The following is a 22800-nucleotide window of genomic DNA, read 5'->3' on the forward strand; positions in this document are numbered from 1 at the left end:
GAGTAGGTAAAGTTGAGAATAAAGGTGGAGAGACAATAAAAAATGCTAAATTAAGGATAATAGAGTAGCTTTTGGTGTCTAGTGACAAAAATATGCCCAGTTGTTCATGAAATCTTACTTTGAAGTCTTTTAAAGTGCTTGGAAAATTTTCAATTTGAGTGACAAACTCCATCTGCTGAAAAAAAGATAGTGTGATGCAATCGAGAGCTCCAGAACAGCTACTGAATGGACCTTGGGGTGAGATTGTTTTGTCTACTTTTAAATAGTGTTTGTTTGTGTTTTAAAGAGAGCCTTTGTGTTAATCTGGAAGGAGTGTTGCTCAAAATGAGAGACACATGACCCTCACTCACTTAATTGTGTTGCTCACTCTCATACGCACACACCCACACACACACCCACACACACACACACACACACACAAATAAATGCCAACTTATCGCTCTGAGCATCTCTATCTGTCTCTGTCTTTCTCTCACCATCATTTCGCCATCCTTCGGCTACCTATCATCCTGTCTTCTCTCTGTGCAATCTGTGTGTGTGTGTGTGTGTGTGTGTCAAAAGGAAAGATAGAGAGCAGTGAAGCCAAAGGAGGGGTGGTGCTGGATAATGTGTGCAAATTTGTCAGGAGCATCCTGTTCTCTGTAACAAGTACACAGCGCTCTTCTGTCTCCTCTTATGTCTGTTCATCTTTTCTCTCTCTTCTCCTCTCCAACTATCTTGATCTTTCTAAAAAATCCCTTAAAAAATCTTCTTACTTGTTCATTTGCTCTCCATCTCCTTCATTCACCCATACGTCCGTCCAGCCCTTGCTTGGCTGACACTGGTGTCGTGCAGAGAAGCTGTGAATAATTTATCAGGTTGGGTTGTTCTGCCCTGCCCTGCCCTGCTCCCCAATTTTGCCTTGCCACCATGCTGAAGAACATTTGGTGAAGTACACGCAACCCACACACGCACTGCCACCAAGGATATGATCAATCCAAGAAGGGTTGAATTAAGGGCAACTGGACTCGGTTGTAGCTATTTTTAGACGTTTCATCTCTCATCCAAGGGGCTTTAGTTCTGACTGACTGGTGGGGAGTCCCAGGTATTTAACCTCCGTTGGGTCGTTATCAAGGTCGTTGATACCGTTTGGTTTGTTAGCGTTCCTAGCTGTTGTAGAGTCGTTGGAGTCAGCTGAGTCCAAGTGTGAATGATTGTTAAATCTCCTGGGAAGGGATGAAAGGATGATGTTTAACAACCATTCACATATGGCCTCAGGTAACAGCTCCAACATGTGACTACTCACGTGACAGTTCAAACCATTGTCATTTACATTTAAAATGTTTTTGACCCTTTCCGCCCCCATCTTTCCTCCTCCACCATTGTCCCAACTATCCTTGCCTCACAAAGGTTCTAGTCAGTAAGATGCCATCATCATTTTCACTGAGGGAAAAATCAGCTCACGAGTAAAGTCAAGAGTGACTTCATTCATCCATTCTTTCAAGCTGTAAAAATAATACTTCAGCGTCAGTCTCAATACCTGGCTGGCTTCTCATGATTATAGGCTATATTTTCCTGCTGAATTATTGAACAATAGAGTGCTTCACCAAGCTGTTTTTTTTTACCCAAAACAAGGCTGAACCCAACCAGAAGTTTCAGCCTACTGGTCAAAGTGTTTTGGAAGTTCTCAACGCAAAAAGGTTTCATAAAGTTTTCCTGGCAACTCCAGGCTGATTCACTTTCTTAGTGACACACATACTTTGAATGGTTGATGGCAGACTACACACAGATGCTGTACAGAAGACAAGGTCATAGAGGTGTATTACATGAAAAACGAGGGGCGATACTAATATTTTGCCACCTGAATCCTGATTATCGGTGTCGTAAAAAAAATAAATGACACAAGGTTTAGATCAAAGTTTAATTTCTTTTTCTTTGCTGCCAAAATATATTGTATTGGCATGGCCTAGAATTCATGTTGCACCATGTACAATATATACCACAGTGGTTCAAACCCATAGGTGGACTGACATTGCCATATATTACCTCTTGCTTTTGTTATGTTGTAGTACAGTAAATGCACCAATTCCACATTTGTGAACCTCTCTTTAACCTTTTGACCAGCGATCCTCGACTGGTTAGGGCAACATGGCACTGTTGTTCCCCCAGGTTTAAACACGACACAGACAATCCAACTGGAATGGTATACGGAAAGTCATTACTTACCTTGACCACAAGTTCAAAGTTTTAGAATCTCCCAGATTTCAACAATGAGCGCCCGTCACCTTCAACCAGTTCACTTTCTTTTTTTCATCCCTTGAAACATTTAAAATGTCACATCTTAATGTAGATCTTGACCAGTTTTTCTTGAACAAGGTGTGAACCAGTTAGGCGATAACCTCTATCAGCTGCAAAACCCTCCAGTGGTTTGCCTTTGGATGTCTTTAACAGTAGATTATTAACTCTGCAAGCATGACTACATTGCAGCTCCAACGACTCAGCAAAGACGAGGAGAGTAACAAAAGTTCAAACCACAGTGACTCCTACATTATTCAGGAGCTACAAATGTACTGAAAGCTGAACGTAGCGAGTCATCTTTCTTTTCAGTCACTTCACATGTTGAGCCAGTCAGTTCATAGGGATGTAAACACATCTCAGTGGTGTGCCATACCACCACACCGTTCCACCAAGCTGCGCAGTGCTATGACTACACACTACCAACATAACTGACATAATGATAGAACGATACTACAATAGAAACAAACGTTATAAGCAGAACAGATGTGCCCTTTGAAACAGTTCTTGCTGTTCTCTTAAAGGTTTCATTTTTCTCAAGTTCGTTGTCATGGTGTATCCTCCCAGAGAAGAATCCTTTCTCCTTCATGTACTGTACTACTGTAGAGACAAGTTTACAGACAAAACTCTAATCTTTCAAAAAACAAAAATGTGAAGACACAAATGTAAATGTGTCAATCCTCACTTAACTCCACTACTGTAACAGAACTAAACTTTTGATCAGGAAGGATTTGTAAACCTGGAAAGAAACATGGACAAAGCAAGATTAGGCGTTTTTAAAGGCCTCTAGAAAGAGAAGCCCTGCTTTAGAAGTGTTCTGCATCTGGAGACATCTCTTGGCAACACTCCCCTGCTGACTCTCTGCATGTGTACGTACGTGTGTGAGAATGAAAATCATGACGGACTATTACACCCAGCTGTCACATTCCGAGAAGGAGCCCCCTCGCTGGGTGATGTAAAATGGACAGAGGAGTTGTGTATTATTTGTAGAGTAATTTTCACGTGGACACCGGGCAGCACCCCTCACTGCTTCCTCCTCAACCTCACCACTAGCATAGATTCCAATCTCCTGCCATATTTGTTTTATTAAAGGTGGTTTTTTTTCAGTGTTGCCCAGGGTTTTAGGCTTTCTAGGACAAAGAACTTTGATTGAACTCCCATTGTTAGAGCGCATAATTGTAGACTGTGAGGTAATTGCCGTAACAATGAACATCTACTATGATTGTAAGGTACCTTCCTGTAAAGCATTTATTTCTTATGATTGTTTTCACTCCCTTGATGTGATAATTTCCCTTTTTGCTCTGTGTTGACTGGTTCCTTTGTGTGCCCCTCAGGTGTACCAGGGTCTAGACATCATAACTAATAAGGTGACAGCTGAGGAGTGCGCCCAGTGCAGACATCACATGATCAGCTTCGTGGACCCGTTGGTAAGCAGCTACACGGTGGTGGACTTCAGGAACAAAGCCCTGGCTCTAATATCCTTTCCTGGAAACGCGCGGAAGCAGAAGGAACAATGTTTTCTGTAACACCTCCCTCCACACGTTGCCATCACCTCTGTCACATCTCCCGCCTTGATTATTAAGTGGTAACTACAGGGAAAGAATTCAGTCGATTTGACTTTTACTAATTGGTCTGAGGGGGTGTGTGTGTGTGTAGAAGACAATCTGTTATGTCCTCCTTTTGTCAATGTGTCTTTCACTGCAGATGTTGCACTGAAAATGAGAGGAGAGAGAGAGAGATCACTGGATGGTATTTATAGTGGAGCCTGTGTCACACACACACACACACTCTAGGCAGTCACACCCTCTCGCAGACACCGGCCATCACACAGATGTGGAGAGAGGAGGCAATAACTAGAGACGGTATTAATAGATCAGGAAGACACACACACACACACTCTTCTCTCACACACACACACTCTCTCACCAGTGCGGCGAGGGGATGCGGTAGCTCCAAGAATAGGCTCAGTGCAGCTCGAGCCTGCTGGTGGGAAGAGGGAAAAGTGGAAAAGAGATGAATACAGATTAGAAGGGATAGAAGCAGTGTGGAAGATTTGAAACTGTAACGTAGGAAGGAGAGACAACGGAGGGGAAAGAGGAGGGTGTGTGTATGTGTGTGTGTGTGTGTGTTAGTTGGAGAAGGCTGACATGCTTGAGAAGTTCAAAGACGCAGGCGGGGGACCTAATGACGCATCATCAGCTATCAATCCTTCACTCAATATGCCATTCACATAAACTCCCTCCGTCTAAACCCCTCCCCTTTTATTGCTTTGTTTTCCAGCCGTCTTTCTGTTTTCTCTCCCTTGATTTTTTTTTTTTCTTGCTGCTTGTCAGCGATCATTCTCACTCTTTCCCATCTCCTTTCCTCAGCAAACACGGCGATGCAGCCCTCACTGATTTGTGCGTGTGTGTGTGTGTGTGAGAGAGAGAGAGGAGGTGACTGACGACGGCTGATAGGCCTTTATCTTGTTTGAGTGGTTATTAAATTATCCCTGTGTAGAGAAGGTGGGCGAGTTGAGGGAGGGAGGAGGAGGAGGGAAGGGAAAGGTGCAAGATGAGAGAAGATGCGACAGAAAAAAGAGAGGGAGAGGAAATAAGGTGTGGCACGCAAGCGCGGTCTGTGTGACCAGTAAGGTTTGACTGCTCTTCAAAAAAAAAAAAAAAAAAAATTCAATATTGATATTGTGTTTGAAATAAAATGCCAGTATTGACTCTGTGACTGCAGCTATTAATTAATAATGAATCAATGAATTATTTGGTCTGTAAAATGTTAGAAAATGCTTAAGTTGACATATTCAGATTGCTTGTTCGTCCAAACAACAGTCCAGAATCTTAAGTGATGAAATTTACTGTGATAGAAGTCAAAGAGAAGCAGTACATCTTCACATTTGGGAAGCAGGAATTGCTTTTTTTGGCTTTGAAGGTGAGATGAAAAGCCTTCTGTCATAGAGACAGTGAGAAACAATGAATTGCGCAAATAGTTGGTTGGCTGATGTTGTGTGACAAATGGGGGGAAAAAAAGTGAGTTTGAGAGAGAAGTTCAAACTCTGCCTAGTTTCTCACTTCTTCACACCTGGATAATTGCAGTGAGGTTGCAAAAATTGTCTGACCAAACACCCGTAATACCAGCGTGAGAAACGTGTGGGAGGGAGGGGTTCAGACACTGTTACACGATCCGACAAGCACTTCATCTGAAGCGCGCTGAGACCTCAAGGTTGAGTATTTGACCTTATACACACAGTTCTATTAAATGTCCACAGTAGGAGTGTATCATCCTATCAGCCACACAGCACTCGGTTACTGTAAATGCTGACAAGAAAAAGTAAACCATGGAGAGTCAATACTGAGCTTAATACCTCCTCTTTATAAAGTGACAGTCTAATATTTACCTTAAGTGGTATTGTTGTTCTTGTTTATTAAGTATTCTGTTGAGGCTTTTAGTTTCATGGGCTACAAACTGTGTTGAAGCATGTAATCACAGTCCCAGCATGCTGAAATATTGCCAATTTCCTGCATTGACTTTGCCTGTTTTGACCCTTGTTCGCTGTTTGCAGCACTTCTGTCACTAGATGTTAGTTGATTTTTAGCCTTTTTTTTAAATGTATTTTTCAAGGTAGATATTTAAAAAAACTTACTTCCACTGAGGTGGAAACTGCTGATTCAAAGCTGTATTTATTTTAAAATCAGGTTGTAATGCTTGCAGAAGTGTCCTTTTCTATTTGTCTGTTGAAATGAATTTTAGTTTTTATTTTAACTCTTTCTCTGAGATAGAAAGGCTCTGAAATTAAAGAGGCATAAAGTAAAAGGGATGCAGTGACAGATAACAGATTGAACACAAACCAGAGTTGTTTTTATTCCATTAAACTTTGAATGCCGTTTATTGAGCCCAAAGGTGATTTCATAATCATTGTAATTGTAGCACATTTGTGTAAAAGCTGTAAAAAAAAAAATTGTTCATGTACCTCAAATGTGCACAGATCTGTTTCTTTTCCTTAACAAACACCGACATAGATGACATGCACAGCAGAAACAAACTGCCAATCATTGTTGGAGGAACAAACTATTATATTGAGTCCCTGCTGTGGAGAGTTCTGGTTGATACAGCGGTAAGTACAAGAACAGCACAACTCAAACACAACCTCCCTTTGACCTATGTGCCTCTCTTAACACATCGTCTGTTTACTTCACTCATGCACTACTTACCACTAAATAAGCACCACTTAAGGCCACAGTGTTTACTGCTTTCAGTGCTTAGGATTATTGTAGTGTTAAAAAATGGGACTTTTTTTCATTTTATCATTTGCCAAGATGTGACTTCTGAGGGCTGTATCTTCATGCTGCGTTTTAATTCCATGGAAACACTAAAATGCCTGAGGTGCATTTTCTGATTTTGTTTCTACTTATATTTCTGTCCCAAAGCACTGTTGTAACAGTATGTAATAATATCTTAAGCTTTTGGAGGTAGGAGCTTTACAAGGAGTATTTGAAGGCAGAATTTTCTCAACTCTAAAACTTTAAATGAAATGTCTCACAACAGGAGAACAATGAGTCAGGGGACGGAGGAGATGCGGCTCAGAACAGAAAGCTGGAACTGGAGAAACTTGGAGGGGCTGAGTTACATAAACGCCTGATGGAGGTGGACCCAAAAATGGCTGCCATGTTGCACCCCAATGACAAACGCAAGATTGCCAGGTGATATGGCTAGTAATGTCTTTATTAGTGCTCGTTTAATTAGATATCTCATTTTGTCAGCTTTTTGTGTATTTCGAGATGAATTCACAGTTTTAAAATCACCCCCATTTGACATTGTTGTCTTTATCCATCAAAACTAAATTACCAATCAAAATTTCACAATCATGTGGCTACGCTAACAGTCAACTGTGCTTTGTGTAGCTAATATGTTGCTTTTGCTAGTTAGTTGGAGCTAATAGCAAAAGAAACACTTAGTAACAAAAGCAGCTTTGATTTTTTTGAAATGTGTAGCAATACATGGTGTCACCTAATTGGCATGAAACAGTCAAGGTGTTTAGCAGCTAAGCTAGCCAACTGGCATCATACTCGTGTGATGCAACTGAATTTTGAAATGTATCTTATCAGCAATCTCACTGCTCTCTACTCACTTGGAGTATGTGTTCAAAAACAAAAACAGCTACAATTTCTTTCATTTGTCTGTTTTACATTTCATTAGAAACATGATTCTCTGTTATTTAAGTAACTTAAAACATTGTACTTGTAATAGTGTAATACTGCTACTGGTAATATTTTATGCTAGCACTTCTACTTAAAGTCCCCCTCCAGTCAAAAATGTGTTTTTCTTCTTGTTACTTCAGTTGGATGTTGGAGCTTCACTGTATCAGATGACGTATGTGCAAAGTTTGACACTTAAAGGCTGTTTTCACATTCATCTGCTGAAGGGGGAAAGTTTCTCTGTGCTCAGAAAAGAAATGACTGGTTGCTCTATAGAATCAAACGTAGATCAAAAAATGTGACGGGTGCGTTCGGAAAACAGGGGAAAATGGGGCGCTTCAAACAAGGAGACAATCCAGGCACTCCGAATCTAAGAATATGCAACAGCGAGGAAGGAAAAATCCTTTATTGTAGCAGCTAAATCATGAAAAAAAACATGTTTCAACCACTGTAGGTCTTCATCAGGGCTTTAAAACAGACAATATGAGTGTGGCCTCACATATATGGTAGCAACAGCCAATGAGAGGCAATCACATGACCCAGAGAATAACATGACAGGTGAAACAAATTGAAAATAATGAAAAAAATGAAAAAAATATGAGTTGAGATTACACCATATATATTTTTTACATCGGCTGTGAGAAAAAGTAGAGCCTATACAGAATTTTTTTCTTTGTGCTCATTAATATTATTATAATATTTTTGAGTTTTCTCTTGTGTTGTTTGAGGTCTTGAAGGGCTAATGCTTTGTCTGACAGTCACAGCCTCCACCCAACCCACGCTGACGGGATGAGTGTCTGTTTACACACATACGCGTGCACACACACACACACACACACACACACACGCGACTTGATGAGTAGCAGTCAGCGCACTCTGGTCTTTTGTGTGAGCAGGTTAGGTTACCCTGCTCTTCTAGATGACAGGAGACGACAGGAATCATCTTTTCTTCATAACCTCAGAGTGCAGTCAGGCACGGCTTAAGAGTCGGGTTTTGGATTTGAATCTCGACCTCTCGAGAGTTTGTTTAGCTCAGGCTGAATTCAGACTGTGTCCTGGTGAGAAAATTGTTGATTTCAAGCTGTTTCACTTTGTATCTTGTGTTGCTCATGGTTGTTTTTTAACTGTTGGGATTTGTTGTTGCGGGTGTGGTAATCATCTTGTTCCATAACATTCAGATTGCTCTCAAACTAGACTTTCAATTTGTAGGACAGAGGAGCGTTGAAGGTTTTTATTTACATTGGATTTAGTGGATGTTTAACGAATCTGATCTCATTTTACCTATTGAGGCCTTACATTGAGGGACTGGGATATAAATCTATAGCATACTGTAGAAAATCATTTGTTTGGTTGGTTGGTTGTACACCAGAGTTTTATTTAACCACAACATCTCTGCTTGTGCAATTGTCCTCTACAGGAGCCTGCAAATCCACGAGGAGACGGGCGTCCCCCACAGTCGCTGGCTGGAGGAGCAGAGAGAGCTGGAGGGAAGCACTAAGCTCGGGGGGCCGCTAAGGTACCCAGACCCCTGCATCCTCTGGCTGCACACTGATGTGGACGGTAAGGAAGGAGAATCGTATAGATTTCCATTTTACTCTAAATTGCTATTTGTTAAAACAACAGAACTGGCGTGAAATAACAATTTAGGTCTTATTTCGCTGTTGCACTTGTTCTAGCTGTCCTGGACAAGCGGTTGGATGCTCGTGTTGATGAGATGTTGTCTGCTGGACTGATAGATGAGCTCAGAGATTTCCATGTCCGCTTCAATCAGCAGAAAGTCCAGGATGGCAGGTAAGGACGTGAGCAGGAGAAAAGGTTCAAACCCCTGAATGCATACACTCAGTAACCTGACGTTCATCCTGAATTCATATTGTTGTAGTGCTGCCAAGTGTTGTCATTGTTTCAGATTTTATCTTTAAAAATTTTGTTTTCTTGCAAGATGTTACAACCTTGATTGCCAGTCATGTCAGATGAAATGTTATATGATGGTAGGATTACATTAATAGGATCATTTGTTAACTCTCATGGGGGGGGGTGTTGTATTATCCTCCCCTCATTAAGCCAAGAAATACTGGAATGCTACATGTAGCTTCTGTCTCAAGCAATTATTTTTTTCCCCTTTTTCACTGCAAAGCCAATCAAAATTCACCTCATTGAATACAAATTTTGAGTATATTTTGATGTATTTTATACTCATGAGGACTGTTTCCTTTGTCCCTGTAGTCATTACTGTGGGGCGTTACGAGGTGGTCTGAGGGTTCAGTGTCCGTGCAACAAGTTCAAGATCCCATTCTCATCCTCCTAGCTAAATTAATGATCCAGACATTCAGTCTGGGTCCACAGTTAACGCCTCTCTTTCTCGTAACCAGGGTGACAGGAGTCGGGTAAACTCGGCCAAGCAGCTATCCAGTTATTTATTTCCTCTTCCCAGTCTGACAGGTCACTCTGTACGCGGTCGTTTCCCAAAGGCCTGCAAGACCAATTTAGAAACAGCCCACACTGTTGCTAGTTCACTTCAGATGAGACTGATATTTCTTTAAGATGTCTCTAGATTATTAATAAATGCAGAGATAAGCCCTCTCCATATGACATAAGCACTATCAAGGGATTGCAGTAATTGGTGCTTTTTACTCAGTGCTGCAGAATTTTATGCCACATTGAATGGATATCCTGGTGGTCCTAGAGCAAATTACTTAGTATGGTGTCTGTTTTAATATGATTTTTCACACAAATGCGAACTTATCACCGACATTCCCTTAATAGCTATCATATGACCAGTAGTTAACTGGACCTACATCCCTCCTTTAGTGGTACGGATCCATTGTTTCATTGTCTATGAGTGGTTTTGTGCGTTGGTGTTTCTGGGTTACTATGATCCAAAGGCATGGCCATTTTGTCCATTTCTCAATGTGCTTTAAAATCCAACAAAACCCTCCTCTGCTGATTATCGTGGCCCTTTTCTCTGATACTTTCATGTGATCCTCTGAATCTGCCGTGTCTGGAATTTCAAAGATTTTAAGAGTGAGACTATTGAAACTGGTTTTTATAAGGGATGGTTCTTAAGTACAATTCTTCATCGTACTTCTGCCAAAACTAAAATACTCTTCCTAGTGTGAATGCCAAAATGAGCAGAAATCTTGTCAATGATAGGGTAAAGACACCTTCTGCCTCATTTTGGTGTGGGCTGTGATTTGTCATGAATGACGGTTTGGATTCATTTTGCTCGGTTATTAAAATCCACACGTTTGGTCGAACTTCTCCGGTCACACAGTTATAGATTTTGTTGTTAAGAAGGAACATGTTCGCTGTTGTCTTGTAAGCCACACCCTTACTTCTCAACTTACCAAATGCTACACAACAATATTGACCTTCAAACATTATATATGAGTTTGTGGTTATGGATAGACTGGCAGGATAAAATACACGTGTTACATATACTGATAATGATATGGGAGTCACATGTGTTCCACTGTAACATTTGTCATAATTTGCTACAATTCAAATTATATTTACTTTCCCGTGCTGTAATGTTCAAGCACTTTGTGTACAGCTCAGAGGAGAATTTGTAGGTTAAAGGATCTCTGCAATTGTCCTTGAATTACCTCTCGCAGTCGAGATGGAAAATGTCATGATTGACATTTCCACTTAGAAGCACACACCAATTGATTCAGCAAAGCTTTATTTTTTTTTACCTTTAACAACAAGCATTTTCTTGGGCAGGAACAAATGCTCCATTATCTCCACCAGATTTAGTTACAGCAGCTACCTACTCACCATATGGTGCAATACAAGAAATAAATGGCATCAGATTGTAGTAGCAGACTTACTTTTTTCTTCTTTTTTACGGATCGCAGTGATGTGGTATTTTTAAGTACAGGACCTCATTATTAATCAAATGTGTGCTGTTTAAAATAAGACTTTTGTATGTGCTGAAAGATATATAAACGTGTATGTGGGCTTCACTGCCAGCTGAAACAGTCATGTGAACACATTCTGCTGTGTGGGTCTCTTGGCAGCAGATATTGATATTGTATGTGTGTGATGGGGTGTGGCTGCGGGGAGTTGATGCATTGGTGGAACGGTGCCCAGGAAGCTGCCAATTCCCTTCTTTCGTCCCTCCTTTCTTTTATCACCCCATCACCCCATCCCTCCTTCTCAGCCGGCAGCCTCCTCTCTCTCTCTCTTTCTCTCTCTCTCTCTCTTTCCCTCCGTCTCTGCCACTATTGCCCTCTCAGCAATCTGATCACCCAAGCACTTTACTCCCCCCCACCCACCTCTCTCTCTGTCTGTCTTTCTCTCCTTTACCCTCGTGTCTCCATCCCCGGCTGGCTGCTGTGGCCAGACATCAAGGTCAAATCTCTCCCTCCCTCCCTCCCTCCCTCTCTTCCTCTGTCTTTCTTTTTCTCCCTCCATTGACTCTACATTTCCTGTGCTCTGTTGCTATTCTCAAATTTCTGTCTCTGCACGTCTAGCCAGATTTATTTTTGTTATTTCCTCTCCTTGTTTCTGTTACAAGTGTTTAAGTAACAAACCGCAAATAGTTTTATTATAATGTTTTTGTTCTACAATATATTTAAAAAGAGAATTCAAGTGCTATACAAAGAGACAAAATTGACAGCAGGAACAATGAACTCAAGGTGAAAAGTAAATCAGAGAAGACAAAAAACAAAAAGCTCTGATGTCTTTTTAAAAGAAGTGTTTTTTCAAAAAAATAGAATACAGATCATCTGCAAAAATTGTGTCTCTTCCATTTCTGTTTTTCCAAATAGCTTTTCTTGCGTATTTGTTCACCTGATTATGAATAAAAAATCATATTTAAAATTTCTTTAGATAATATCAACAAAATCATCAGTGCACACTAATATTATCTGAAGAAGTTTTAAATAGAATGAACATTTTGATATTTTCTTAGGCCTATGGCAACATAGTAGAAAGCTCCGTAAAACTGCAGTTAAATTGTACTTTTTGTGTTTGTCAAGCAAATATGAACACATTATTCAGATATAAATAGATAATGTGCTCTGAACAAATATAGACAACATCTGAAGTTTGGCAGTAATATTCTTGAGTGTCATTTTTACCTCTGTTATTGAAGTGTGCCACATGCACAGTGTGATCACCAAGAGAGCTTTCAGTATTTTTGTCGATAGCTTTCTCTTTTTTTTCACAGATGCTTTATTCTCATCAGGACCGCCTCCCATTTCATATTCAACCATTTTTAAAAGAAATTATGTAATATGACCGATAATGGCTCAATGTATTATTATGGCTTGGTTTTTTTTCAATAGCTTTCTCATTTTCTAAATCATAGATACCTCAGACCAACTTTACATTCATCTGGGCTTCCTCCCATTATATACACAATATCCAGAGGGTTTCAAACAGGGTTTTTGTGAAATAAACTGATACAGATGGTAACTTTGTGTTACACCCTAGTATTTCTGTACAGTGTACACAGTATTACATGATACAGTAATGGTGTATTCAGGCCAAATGCAAAGCAAATTTTCGCTTTATTCCATTTAAACAGCTGCAGACTTGATATGGAGTGTGGTAGAAGGGAAATTGCCACCACACCTGACCTCTACTATTTTTGCAATCACTCCAAATTCTCAAAAGGTTCAGGTCATTTAAACTTGACACGCATACCAATGGTGGAGCTATCACAAAAATCTGAAAGTTACTGCGTGGGCTTGAACAGGCAGCTCCTCTCAAACTGGGCTGATATGGTCTGATATTGACAGAAATGTTCTCTCTCTGCTGTCTGGTGAGGTAACCAGCAGGCTTCTGCCCCAACCTGATGTCACTGTGGTCAAGCTACTGAGTTCCAGCACCCGTGGGTACCTCTGCCAGTGCCATTCAGTTTTTTTAATGTCATTCTGTCAATCTGTCCCCCGAAGGGCCTCACATCTGCTCAGACTGATATTCTTTGTTCAGGGAGGGAAGGAGGGATGGAGGAGGAGGAGAAGGTGAAATTACTCACCACCGGGTGTCTCGAAATGTCAAGCGGGAGATGGAAACTTTATTGTATTGATGGATAATATTTCCTTTCCTTTCCCTTCCTGTCCTTTCTTTTCCTTTCCTCTCCTCTCCTCTCCTCTCCTCTCAGTCAGGACTATCAACATGGGATTTTCCAGTCGATTGGGTTTAAGGAGTTTCATGAGTACCTGACCGCTCCTGAAAGCAGCACCCAGCAGGAGAAAGACATGCTCCGAGACAAAGGTCAGAGAAACACCCGATCAAAGTCACAGAGATGGATTTCGATGCACCGGTTGACCAATCAACCACAAGAATCTATTTAAAGATTTTTTTTTTTTTTGGCCTACCCTTCATCTATAACAGCCTCCTTTTAACTTTCTTCAGGTATAGAAGCTTTGAAGATCGCTACGAGGCGTTACGCCAGGAAACAGAATAAATGGGTCCGTAACCGCTTCCTTAAACGTAAGTACTCTTCACTCACCTCATTCAAGATGTTTGTGTGTTTGTGTCTGTATAATTGTGTGTGTGTGTGTGAGTGTTGGTCCACATTCCAGTTCCTCAGCAATCAGCACTCTCTTTAACAAGATGAGATTCATGCACTCCATTAGACCCACAATAAGCCTCTCAGCCACCGCATTGTGTTGTTTATCCAGGGTACAGAGTGTAGTATAGTGTAGTGTGTGTGTGTGTGTGTGTGTGTGTGTTTGTATTCATTTATGTGAGCACAGCAGATTTGGGGTGATGTCACTTTCAAAGCAATCATTACGTGAATGATTGATCTGTACAATCTCCCAACAAGTTTAAATTTACATTTTCACTTGACAACGGAGCTGTTCGTGTTTTGTTTGATCCTAGAGAGCCATTCTGTATAAAACATCTAAGGCCGCTTTAATCTTCACATACCTTTTTATTAAAGTTCAACATTTTGGGAAATACACTTATCCGCTTTCTTGGCGAGAGTTAGATGAGAAGATTGATACCACTCTCCAGACAGAGAGTGGTATCAATCTTCTCATCTAACTCTCGCCAAGAAAGCAAATCCAAAAATGTCAAACTTGTCCTCTAGTGGTTCAATTTTCAGTTAGACAAATTTCCACACTCGAAATGGCATACTGGTTTAAAAAACATCTGCACTTGTCCTTAAAAATAAATGAGCATTTGCTAGTGCCATATATTTAAGTTTTGGATATCAGATTAATTTATTCACTGGCACAAAATTGGATTTTCTGCTGCGTGTGTGAGCTGCTGTGACGTTACAGAGGGGACAATGTTTCAAAATCTATCCCTGGTTTACACCTGCAGCTTGGAACCCTGAATGCTTTTTTTCCATCTATAAGTCCCCTGTGGCACCAAATGCATAGTGATGAACTATAGTGGTCAGAGTGGCTGGCACTGCAGAATGGACAAATATACCCACCACAGCCAAAACCAGCCCAGATTTGGCAGGTGGTGATTTCCCACCCTGGTCGCAACTCATGGAAGTCAAACGTGTTTTAAAATGTGTATAAAGGCTGAGTGTGTTCCTGTGTCCCAAACGGAAACCTGGCCTCTGTGTCCCACCAGCAGCATGCCCTGCAGTAACCCAGCCGCCTAATCCTGTTAGGCCCAAGTGGCTTAGGCCACGCCAGGCCCTAAACCTCAATACCCCTCTTTCTGACCGCCTGCCTGCCCGCTGCACACACCATATGGTCTTCATCACACACGCGTGTGTGTGTATGTGTATCTGTGGGCTTTTAAACGCGCAGTATCTGTCTGAAATTGTCCATAACCTCGCTTTGCTTTGAGTCGGTTCAGAACAATTTGCAATATCGGTCCTCACAGTGCAGGTTGCAGCAGATGAGATCAACTCTTTTAAGTGTTAAAAGTCTGAAACTTTGTATTTCATTGCTGACACTCTCTCGCCCAGGGCACTATGAAAGTGTCAGTCTTTCGGTCGTAAAGGGAAATTCTGATATTTGTCAACCTAGCTATTATTCTCAGAATTTTATCTGTTTTTTTTTATGGCTACTGGCCAGGATGATCTATTTTACTTATCTCCTCTCTTGTAGAGATTGGGGAAAGGCGTACTCTGGCGAGAACAACATCAATCGGAGCAAAAAGAACAAGCCTGTTACAGCTTTCCAAAGAACTTTAGTTTAACAGAAATCTTCTCAAACACTCAATTGTCTCTGAGATTAAAAGTGACCACAAGGAGTAGAAAATCCCTGCAGCTGCTGTAGTGAACTATAGAGCAGGGACTACAAGTCTTTAGGATGATTTCTGTTAGATCTGACTCTCTTTTTTTGGAGAGCTGTAGGAGGCTCATGCTCCTTTCCTTTGATGTTATTCATGCCCGAGTGTGTATCTCACATCTCTACAAGCCAGTAAAATGTTATTGTAATAACACATAAACCGAGCTGACGGGAATCACACAGTCCCACATGTTGATATCTACTCCACCCCTGGCCACGGTCTCACTAATCCAAGTTCTTGCTCTTTAATCCCGTTCATCCCACCTTACTGTCCTGCATCGTCTCTCCTCACCTCCCCCCTCTTGCTGTGACTGCTGACCTCTTTTCTGTTTCGTCTGAGCCCCGCACGCACACACACACACACACAGATACTGGCAGGCCTCAGCTGAGTAGGCTAATCTCTTGAAGCATTACAGAGCTGCCGGGAATTTGCCCCGACCACACAAACTCGAGCAACAGGGTCAGCGGGGGCTACACGGACCAACCCAAGCATATAGAGACTAGTGGGTCAAAGGGAAAGACGAACATAGAATGACAGCCGGCCTCAGCCAGGCAGACACAATGAAGTAGGTTAGAGAAGCTGGAAAATGACCTGAATGTTGACCGTACGTGTAAATATACAGCGAGAGGCAGAATCACATGCTTCAAAGGCACAAGTTCAACCCAGTTTTACAGTTCAACATTTAGCAGGCCGTGTTATGTGGAGACACTGTCAGCGAGTGAGAAGGTGGGCGTTCAGTATCTTAAATACTGTTCAGCAAGGTACGTGATTCTTGATCGACTCAGCTTTGGTTGCTGTGGGGATTTAAACAGGAGGTCACCCAGCTCAAATTAAATTAAGCTTAATTTATCTTGCCTTTAAGCGCGTCTGTATGTGGGTGTACGCATATAGGATGTGTGTGAGTGTGTCTGTGTGGTTATAGGGGAATGTTTAATTCGTGGACTTAATTACCTATAAAGAAAAATGGTAATTTGAGGTTATATTAATGTTAATAAGTGCCAACGTTTATGCAGAGAGCCCCAACGCCCTTGGAGTTTTTGTTTTTTCTAATTCCTCAGAGACCTGCATGCACACACACACTCCACCTGTAACCAGGATACGCAGGTGTAGTTTGACAGAGGCCTCGTGAGTGTTAAGTAACAGGGGTGTAGGTATCTTACAGTCCCAAGAGTGAGTGAGTGAGTGAGTGAGTACAGGATGGATGAAGGAAGACGCAGAGAGCGAAAGAGAGGAACGACACATGGGTAGCTTGGTGTATAGAGAGTGGAGGTAATCTGATCCAGCTGGGGCAACAGCTGTGGGGCGAGTTTACACCCTTGTCTTCTAGGGAGTGAGCAGCTTTCATATACGTAGACACACACACACACACACATACGAATGCCAAGCTGGGGTTGTTGTTGCCGCAGAGACCTCTCTGTCACCTCCACTCTGGAGACAGACAGGAGAGAGAAGATGAGAATGGCACAGAGGGTTCAAAGGAGACAGTGGCTGCATTTCCATCTCCTTGTGCTACACCTGTGAATCCTGGTTACAGGTAGAGCTTGTTTCAATATGCGCATAAAAACAACCCTGAGTGGAGGGACGTCCTGGTGACCTAGCGGTTTAAGACATGACCTTGTCGTGTGTTGTCTACCGCTCTCATTTGCCATGTTTCCTGTCTGTACCTGCCATTTTTAGCTTTTATAAGCAGTATTAATAACAGTTAGTAATAGTAGTTGTGGTTTTAACACACTATAATGTAGTTGTTAGCAGATATAAGGGTTTAGTATTGTTTATATACCAGTTATAACACATGTTTTATGTATGTATTCATAACTTGAAACCAGAGGGGAGAGAGGACGTTGCAGTTATATAGTGTGTGTCTTAACCGCTGGGATATCTAAAAAAAAAACCCCATCAGTGATGGAGCTGGAGCAAAGGAAAAGAACCTACGGAGAAGGGTTGGGAGGAGTGACAGGACAGATAATGGATAAGGTGACCGGGTTATTCAGTCGAAACTCACCAATTTCTGTTGTGTCAAAAGGTACAAGAACAGTATAACAAATTCTACAGTTCTGATTTTTTGTTTTTTTTTTTATTTTTATCCTCTGTGGCCGTATCTACAGAAATATCCTCGACCGAGACACTTAACCTGTTCTAGAAATGTTAAACTTGAACAACAGACAAAGAAAGAAGGTGAGGGAGACAAAAAGCGGAAGAGGAACTGTAGTAAAGAGGAAGGAGGCTGTTGGGTGAATGGAGGCAGCTGTCGTGCTCCAGTGTGGACGACAGCCAAAGAAGCACAGCTGGTCCATGGGACGCTGCACCGAGGCTGCTAGTTGAGTTTTTATAGTAAAGCACACACAGGCACACATCCTCACTCAGCAAACACAAGGGTAACGCAACAAATGACTCCTGGCCCGTTTGTTGCAACAGGTGGACTACTGTTTCAACACACAGACACACACACACACACACAAACACACACACTCTCAACACTGGCAAGCAGCTGCCTGGCGACAGGAGATGCTCTTTCTTGTTGGCAAAGCGAGCTCCCCTGTGTGCCTGAAAGCTCACAGTGTGTGTGTGTGTGTGTGTGTGTGTGTGTGTGTGTGTGTGTGTGTGTCGACCACCCTGCTCTTTGTCCCTTCAGCATTTCTTATCAACCCTCATTCTCTACAGAGTGGATTAGCAGAGTTAAATTTCACCAGATCCTAAACAAGAACGGTGGAGCGAAGGAGGGAGGGGGGGGTTTCCATGCAGCATCTGGCAACCCACCATGCAGTATCTCCCTCTTTATTTACTACCCCCTACACTTGGCCCAGCGGGAGGTTGGTGATTGCAAAAGGGAATTGAGGACGGGAGGGGATGTTGGAGGAGATAAAAGAACAAAGTAAGACGAGAGATAGTGGCAACACGAGGCCACAGCAGGGTGACTGGCGAGGTGAAGTATTTTTAGAGCACTTAAGGGAGAGCTCCAACTCTGCATCTGGTATAGGTATGCCATGTGACGCTCGCCAACACCACCTGCCTGCTATTGTGCCATTGACACAAAAGATTTCCCCTCTGACACACAGAGAAAGACACACACAGCGGCCATGCCAGTGAAACCTGAGGCTTTAATTAACAGTCACTACCGTTTTTTTTAAAAAAAACACACCCTGACATATTGACCTACTGTATGCCTGCAGAAAAACACACACACTGTGAAGCCAAATGGTGCAGGTGCAGGACTACTTTGAAGTTGCCATTAAGGGTTTTTGTTTATTTTTGTGCTTCAACAGTGCACACACAGAGCTGGCACTGATGTGAAATGAATGAAATACATCACATGTTTAAGTGGCTGATGGTAAATTAAACTCACATTATGCAAATTTGGACCAGAAGGAGTTGAAATGTGGCTCGGGCCAAGAACCAGTCGCAAATTTAAAGAATTAATTCTGGTAATACGCTTATTCGCTTTCTTGCCCAGCGTTAGGTGAGAAGATTGATACCACTCTCAGGAGAGAAGTATCGATTTTCTCATCTCGCTCTCTGCAAGAAAGCTAATTTGTAATGTCAGAGGTGAACCTACAGAGAATTATCATTCAGCTTTGTACAACTTTATAGTGAGTTGTTTAGCTGTGTGGCCTGCAACTTTACTGTTCTGGTTCACTCTCACTGCTCTCATAGTGTTGTGTTCAGGTGCAGCAGAAAAAGATCTAAAAACCCGCTGTCAACTACCTGCTCGGCGCCAAACGGCAAACAAACCCACTTAGCGACTAGCTGGTGAGCATAGTGGAGCATTTAGCAGCTAAAGAGCCAGATATTTCCCTCAGGAGTTGGTAGAGATCAAAAACAGAGCTTAAAAGAGAGGGAACATTAGATTTCTATTCATCAGGTGGACAGAAACACGACTCGAAATGAATGTTAACGTTGCTCCGTAACTGCCAGACGTGCAAACAGGCAACTGTTTCCGCTGCACCCAAGTGACCAAAAGATTCAGTTAATGCAGGTTTAAGTTTATTGCTTTCAGCCGTGTTGTGAGTGAAGACTCGCATTGTTCCCGATCCCCGTCCTCCTCACAAACACACACTCATTCCTCTGACAGAGGCGATACAGTTAGTCGTACAGATGACCGGTTTTACAGTAAGCACTTTGTATTGGTTTGTAATAATAGAGTCCCAGATGTTTCCCAGCAGAGTTAGTAACTCCTGTCTGTAGGTTGTCTGCTGCCATCAACTCCACAGTTCAGTCTGTGTGTGGAAAGGCTTAAGCCATAATTGAGTTGGCTAACTGTGCCTTACAGGTTAATAGGATTCATTTACATGAGTGTGTGTGTGCACTAACACTTAGATATTACATGCAAAAACTGCACCTGTTCATCAGGTGGCAGCTTTGTGTCTCCCGTGATTTTTTTTTTCGTCTTTATCCTTAAAAATGATTTCATATATTTCCTTTATATTTCACTCATATTTATTTTTTGTGTATTTTCTGCTAATTTAAAAAAAAGCTGTTTATACTCATGAATCTATATATTTCACATATACATGTAATATGTACAATATGCTTAAAATCTTTGTTTATGTACAGTTGCTGTTGTTAAAAATCACTTTCTCTACAAGTTGCCCACACTTTGATTTCCTGTGCGTCTGTGTGCTTTCAATCAATGCAGGGCAGTGGCTCTGGATGCAGACAGGCAGCAGACAGACAGACAGACAGATAGACAGACAGACCAGCTGGGCAGGGTATGGTGATGCTGTTTAGTGCTGAGGCCTGGCCTGGAGACTGCTGACTGATGCAAAATAGAAACACGGGGGTGGAACAGCGAGAGAGAGAGAATGAGAGAGTGGGTGAAACTGGCGAGACTGATGGAGAGAGAGAGAGAGAGAGAGAGAGAGAGACGGTACACAAGAGAGAAGGGTGGGAGGAAGGAGAGAAGGAAGGAGGGAGAGACATTATCGAGCCAGTGTGAGTCAGCAGGTTGACAGAGCTTCAGGGTGTGGCTCCAGCACATCACTGCTCCTGTAAATTTCCCAGTATGCACTGGATGCATGTCCATGTCAGCCTCTCTGGTGCACCATCACTCACTCTGCAGCATGTTTATTTCTTATTACATACAAGATAATTGGCAACACAATCATTACATCAATATATCATATATATATATATATATATACATTTATATCAGTATCACACTCTTTTGATATGATTAATGTGATGTGTTTTTTTTTGTTTTTTTGTTTTTTTTAAATGACACTTCAAATGCAAAATCAATCAGTAAGCTGGATGTCTAATGAGATGGGAAGACCTTAACTCAAATACACTGTAAAGCAACATTGAATCAAAGTATGGGCCTTGAAAAGCTATTATGCTTATTGGCAGTCTGTGTTTGCCTTGTAAATTGCATTATGTATGCTACCTGTGTGTGTGTGTGTGTGTGTGTGTGTAGGACCAGGAGACAACATGCCAGCAGTGTATGGCCTGAATGTGACAGACGTGTCGAGGTGGGAGGAGATGGTGCTGAACCCTGCACTGCAGATACTGGACAGTCTCAGTAAGGTGTGGCCTCGATAGCCTTCTTCCCTTCTTTTACTCTTATTTGTTTCTTTGCCCTTTCACTCACTGCCACCCCCACTCACCCCACACTCTCCCCCCCTTTTTTAAGAGGGGGGGAGAGGGTGGGGTCCATCACTCCTCATTTACTGTCATTCGTTCCCTTCTCCTCACATCCTAATTGGTTCCCTTCCTCGTTTGCATGATTTCTTGCTGCTTTCCTTGCGCCCCTCCTTTCTCTTCTTCCTTTCTACTTTCACCTTTTCCTTCATTCCTCTCCACCTCGCTTTACTTTCCTTCTTTTTTCCCCCTTTATTCTTCCCTTCTGCTTTCCATTATGTCCTTCCTTCTTTTTTCTTTGCTCCTTTTGTCCAATTCTGCCTCATCTAACTCTGTAGATTTCTTATGATTGTTTGTTTTCCTCTGTCCGTTTACTTCCCCTTCCTTCCTTCCTTCCTTCCTTCCTTCCTTCCTTCCTTCCTTCCTGCCTGCCTGCCTGCCTGCCTGCCTGCCTGCCTTCCTTCCTTCCTTCCTTCCTTCCTTCCTTCCTTCCTTCCTCCTTTCCTTCCTTCCTTCCTTCCTTCCTTCCTTTTCCATAATTTCATAATTCCTTTTTCTGCATCCTGTCTTCCTTCTCTTCCTTCTCATGACACAAAATGATGACATTGCCCAAAATCTAAGTTAGCTGCTCACTACTGAGTAAACTACTAAGTGTTTACTATAAAGGGAGTAGTGAATAAGGGAGTCATTTCAGACACAGCACATTGTTTCACAAACACTCCATCAAACTTAAAGCCGTAAACTGGAAACTCTTTGGCTTAACCAATTAGGGTGAGGAGCCAGCTGTTACACCAATCAGAGTACAGGAGGTGGAGCGGGGAAACAAGCGGAGTTATCATACGTGTGATCTGTGTGATAAAGTGATCATCGGGGACTTGGAGTGGACAGGTGAGGCTGTTGACCCACGTCATATAATAAGCACATGGAATTCATGATTCTTATAATGATTATTTTTATAAAAATACACCACTTGGAATAATAATGTGTGTCTGATCTAATTTTTCCACCAAAAAAAATTCAGTTACCTTATTAAAATCCTTAAAATGATCTATTCTCCTCCTTCTCCCTCATTAATAACAATATATTTCATTTTAAAAGTTGCAAGATGTCTCTTACTTCACTGTAAGAGTTCAAGTTTCCACATCACACTTGTGTAAATTGCATACTGGACCAAGATTAGATTCCAAACTAGTTGTGATGTCATAAATCCTGCTCGTAGGCCCGCTCCTTAAACTCAGATTTTCATGAGCACAGAGAAACTTTCCACTTTCAGCAGATGAATGTGAAAACAATCCTTCTAGTGTCAAACTCTGCACATACATCATTCTGCACAGTGAAGCTCAAACATCCAGCTGTAGGAACAAGAAGCAAAACACATATTTGAGCGGAGGAGGACTTTAAACCCTGTAAAAGTGACCACCTGTCTCACTTGTTCTTCATGCGGTTATAGATACACAATAAAATGTGTCAAAAAACACACAAACCAGCTTGAGTTTACACACGCCTGTGCCTTATTTTAGTTCACGGTCAGAGCATCACACAGCTCATACAGTGT

General features: G+C 41.9%; 1 protein-coding gene across 2 annotated transcripts in view; it reads left to right on the plus strand.

Moving 5' to 3' along the window:
- The window catches only part of trit1 (tRNA isopentenyltransferase 1), a 36871-nt gene that overhangs the window by 13146 nt on the left and 925 nt on the right, over positions 1 to 22800 (plus strand). The window contains exons 2-11 of one of the 2 annotated variants that reach the window (XM_042436424.1): positions 3609 to 3749; positions 6281 to 6379; positions 6811 to 6965; positions 8878 to 9020; positions 9137 to 9251; positions 13570 to 13682; positions 13824 to 13901; positions 20305 to 20377; positions 21082 to 21191; positions 22016 to 22101. In XM_042436424.1, the coding sequence (XP_042292358.1) occupies positions 3609 to 3749; positions 6281 to 6379; positions 6811 to 6965; positions 8878 to 9020; positions 9137 to 9251; positions 13570 to 13682; positions 13824 to 13901; positions 20305 to 20377; positions 21082 to 21190 (1026 nt within the window). In that variant the 3' untranslated portion in view covers position 21191; positions 22016 to 22101. Of the gene's footprint in view, positions 1 to 3608; positions 3750 to 6280; positions 6380 to 6810; positions 6966 to 8877; positions 9021 to 9136; positions 9252 to 13569; positions 13683 to 13823; positions 13902 to 20304; positions 20378 to 21081; positions 21192 to 22015; positions 22134 to 22800 lie in introns of those variants that run through there. The other variant, XM_042436423.1, reaches the window with a different exon arrangement.

Source organism: Thunnus maccoyii, chromosome 15 (assembly GCF_910596095.1).
Source record: "Thunnus maccoyii chromosome 15, fThuMac1.1, whole genome shotgun sequence".
Taxonomy (NCBI): Eukaryota; Metazoa; Chordata; class Actinopteri; order Scombriformes; family Scombridae; genus Thunnus; species Thunnus maccoyii.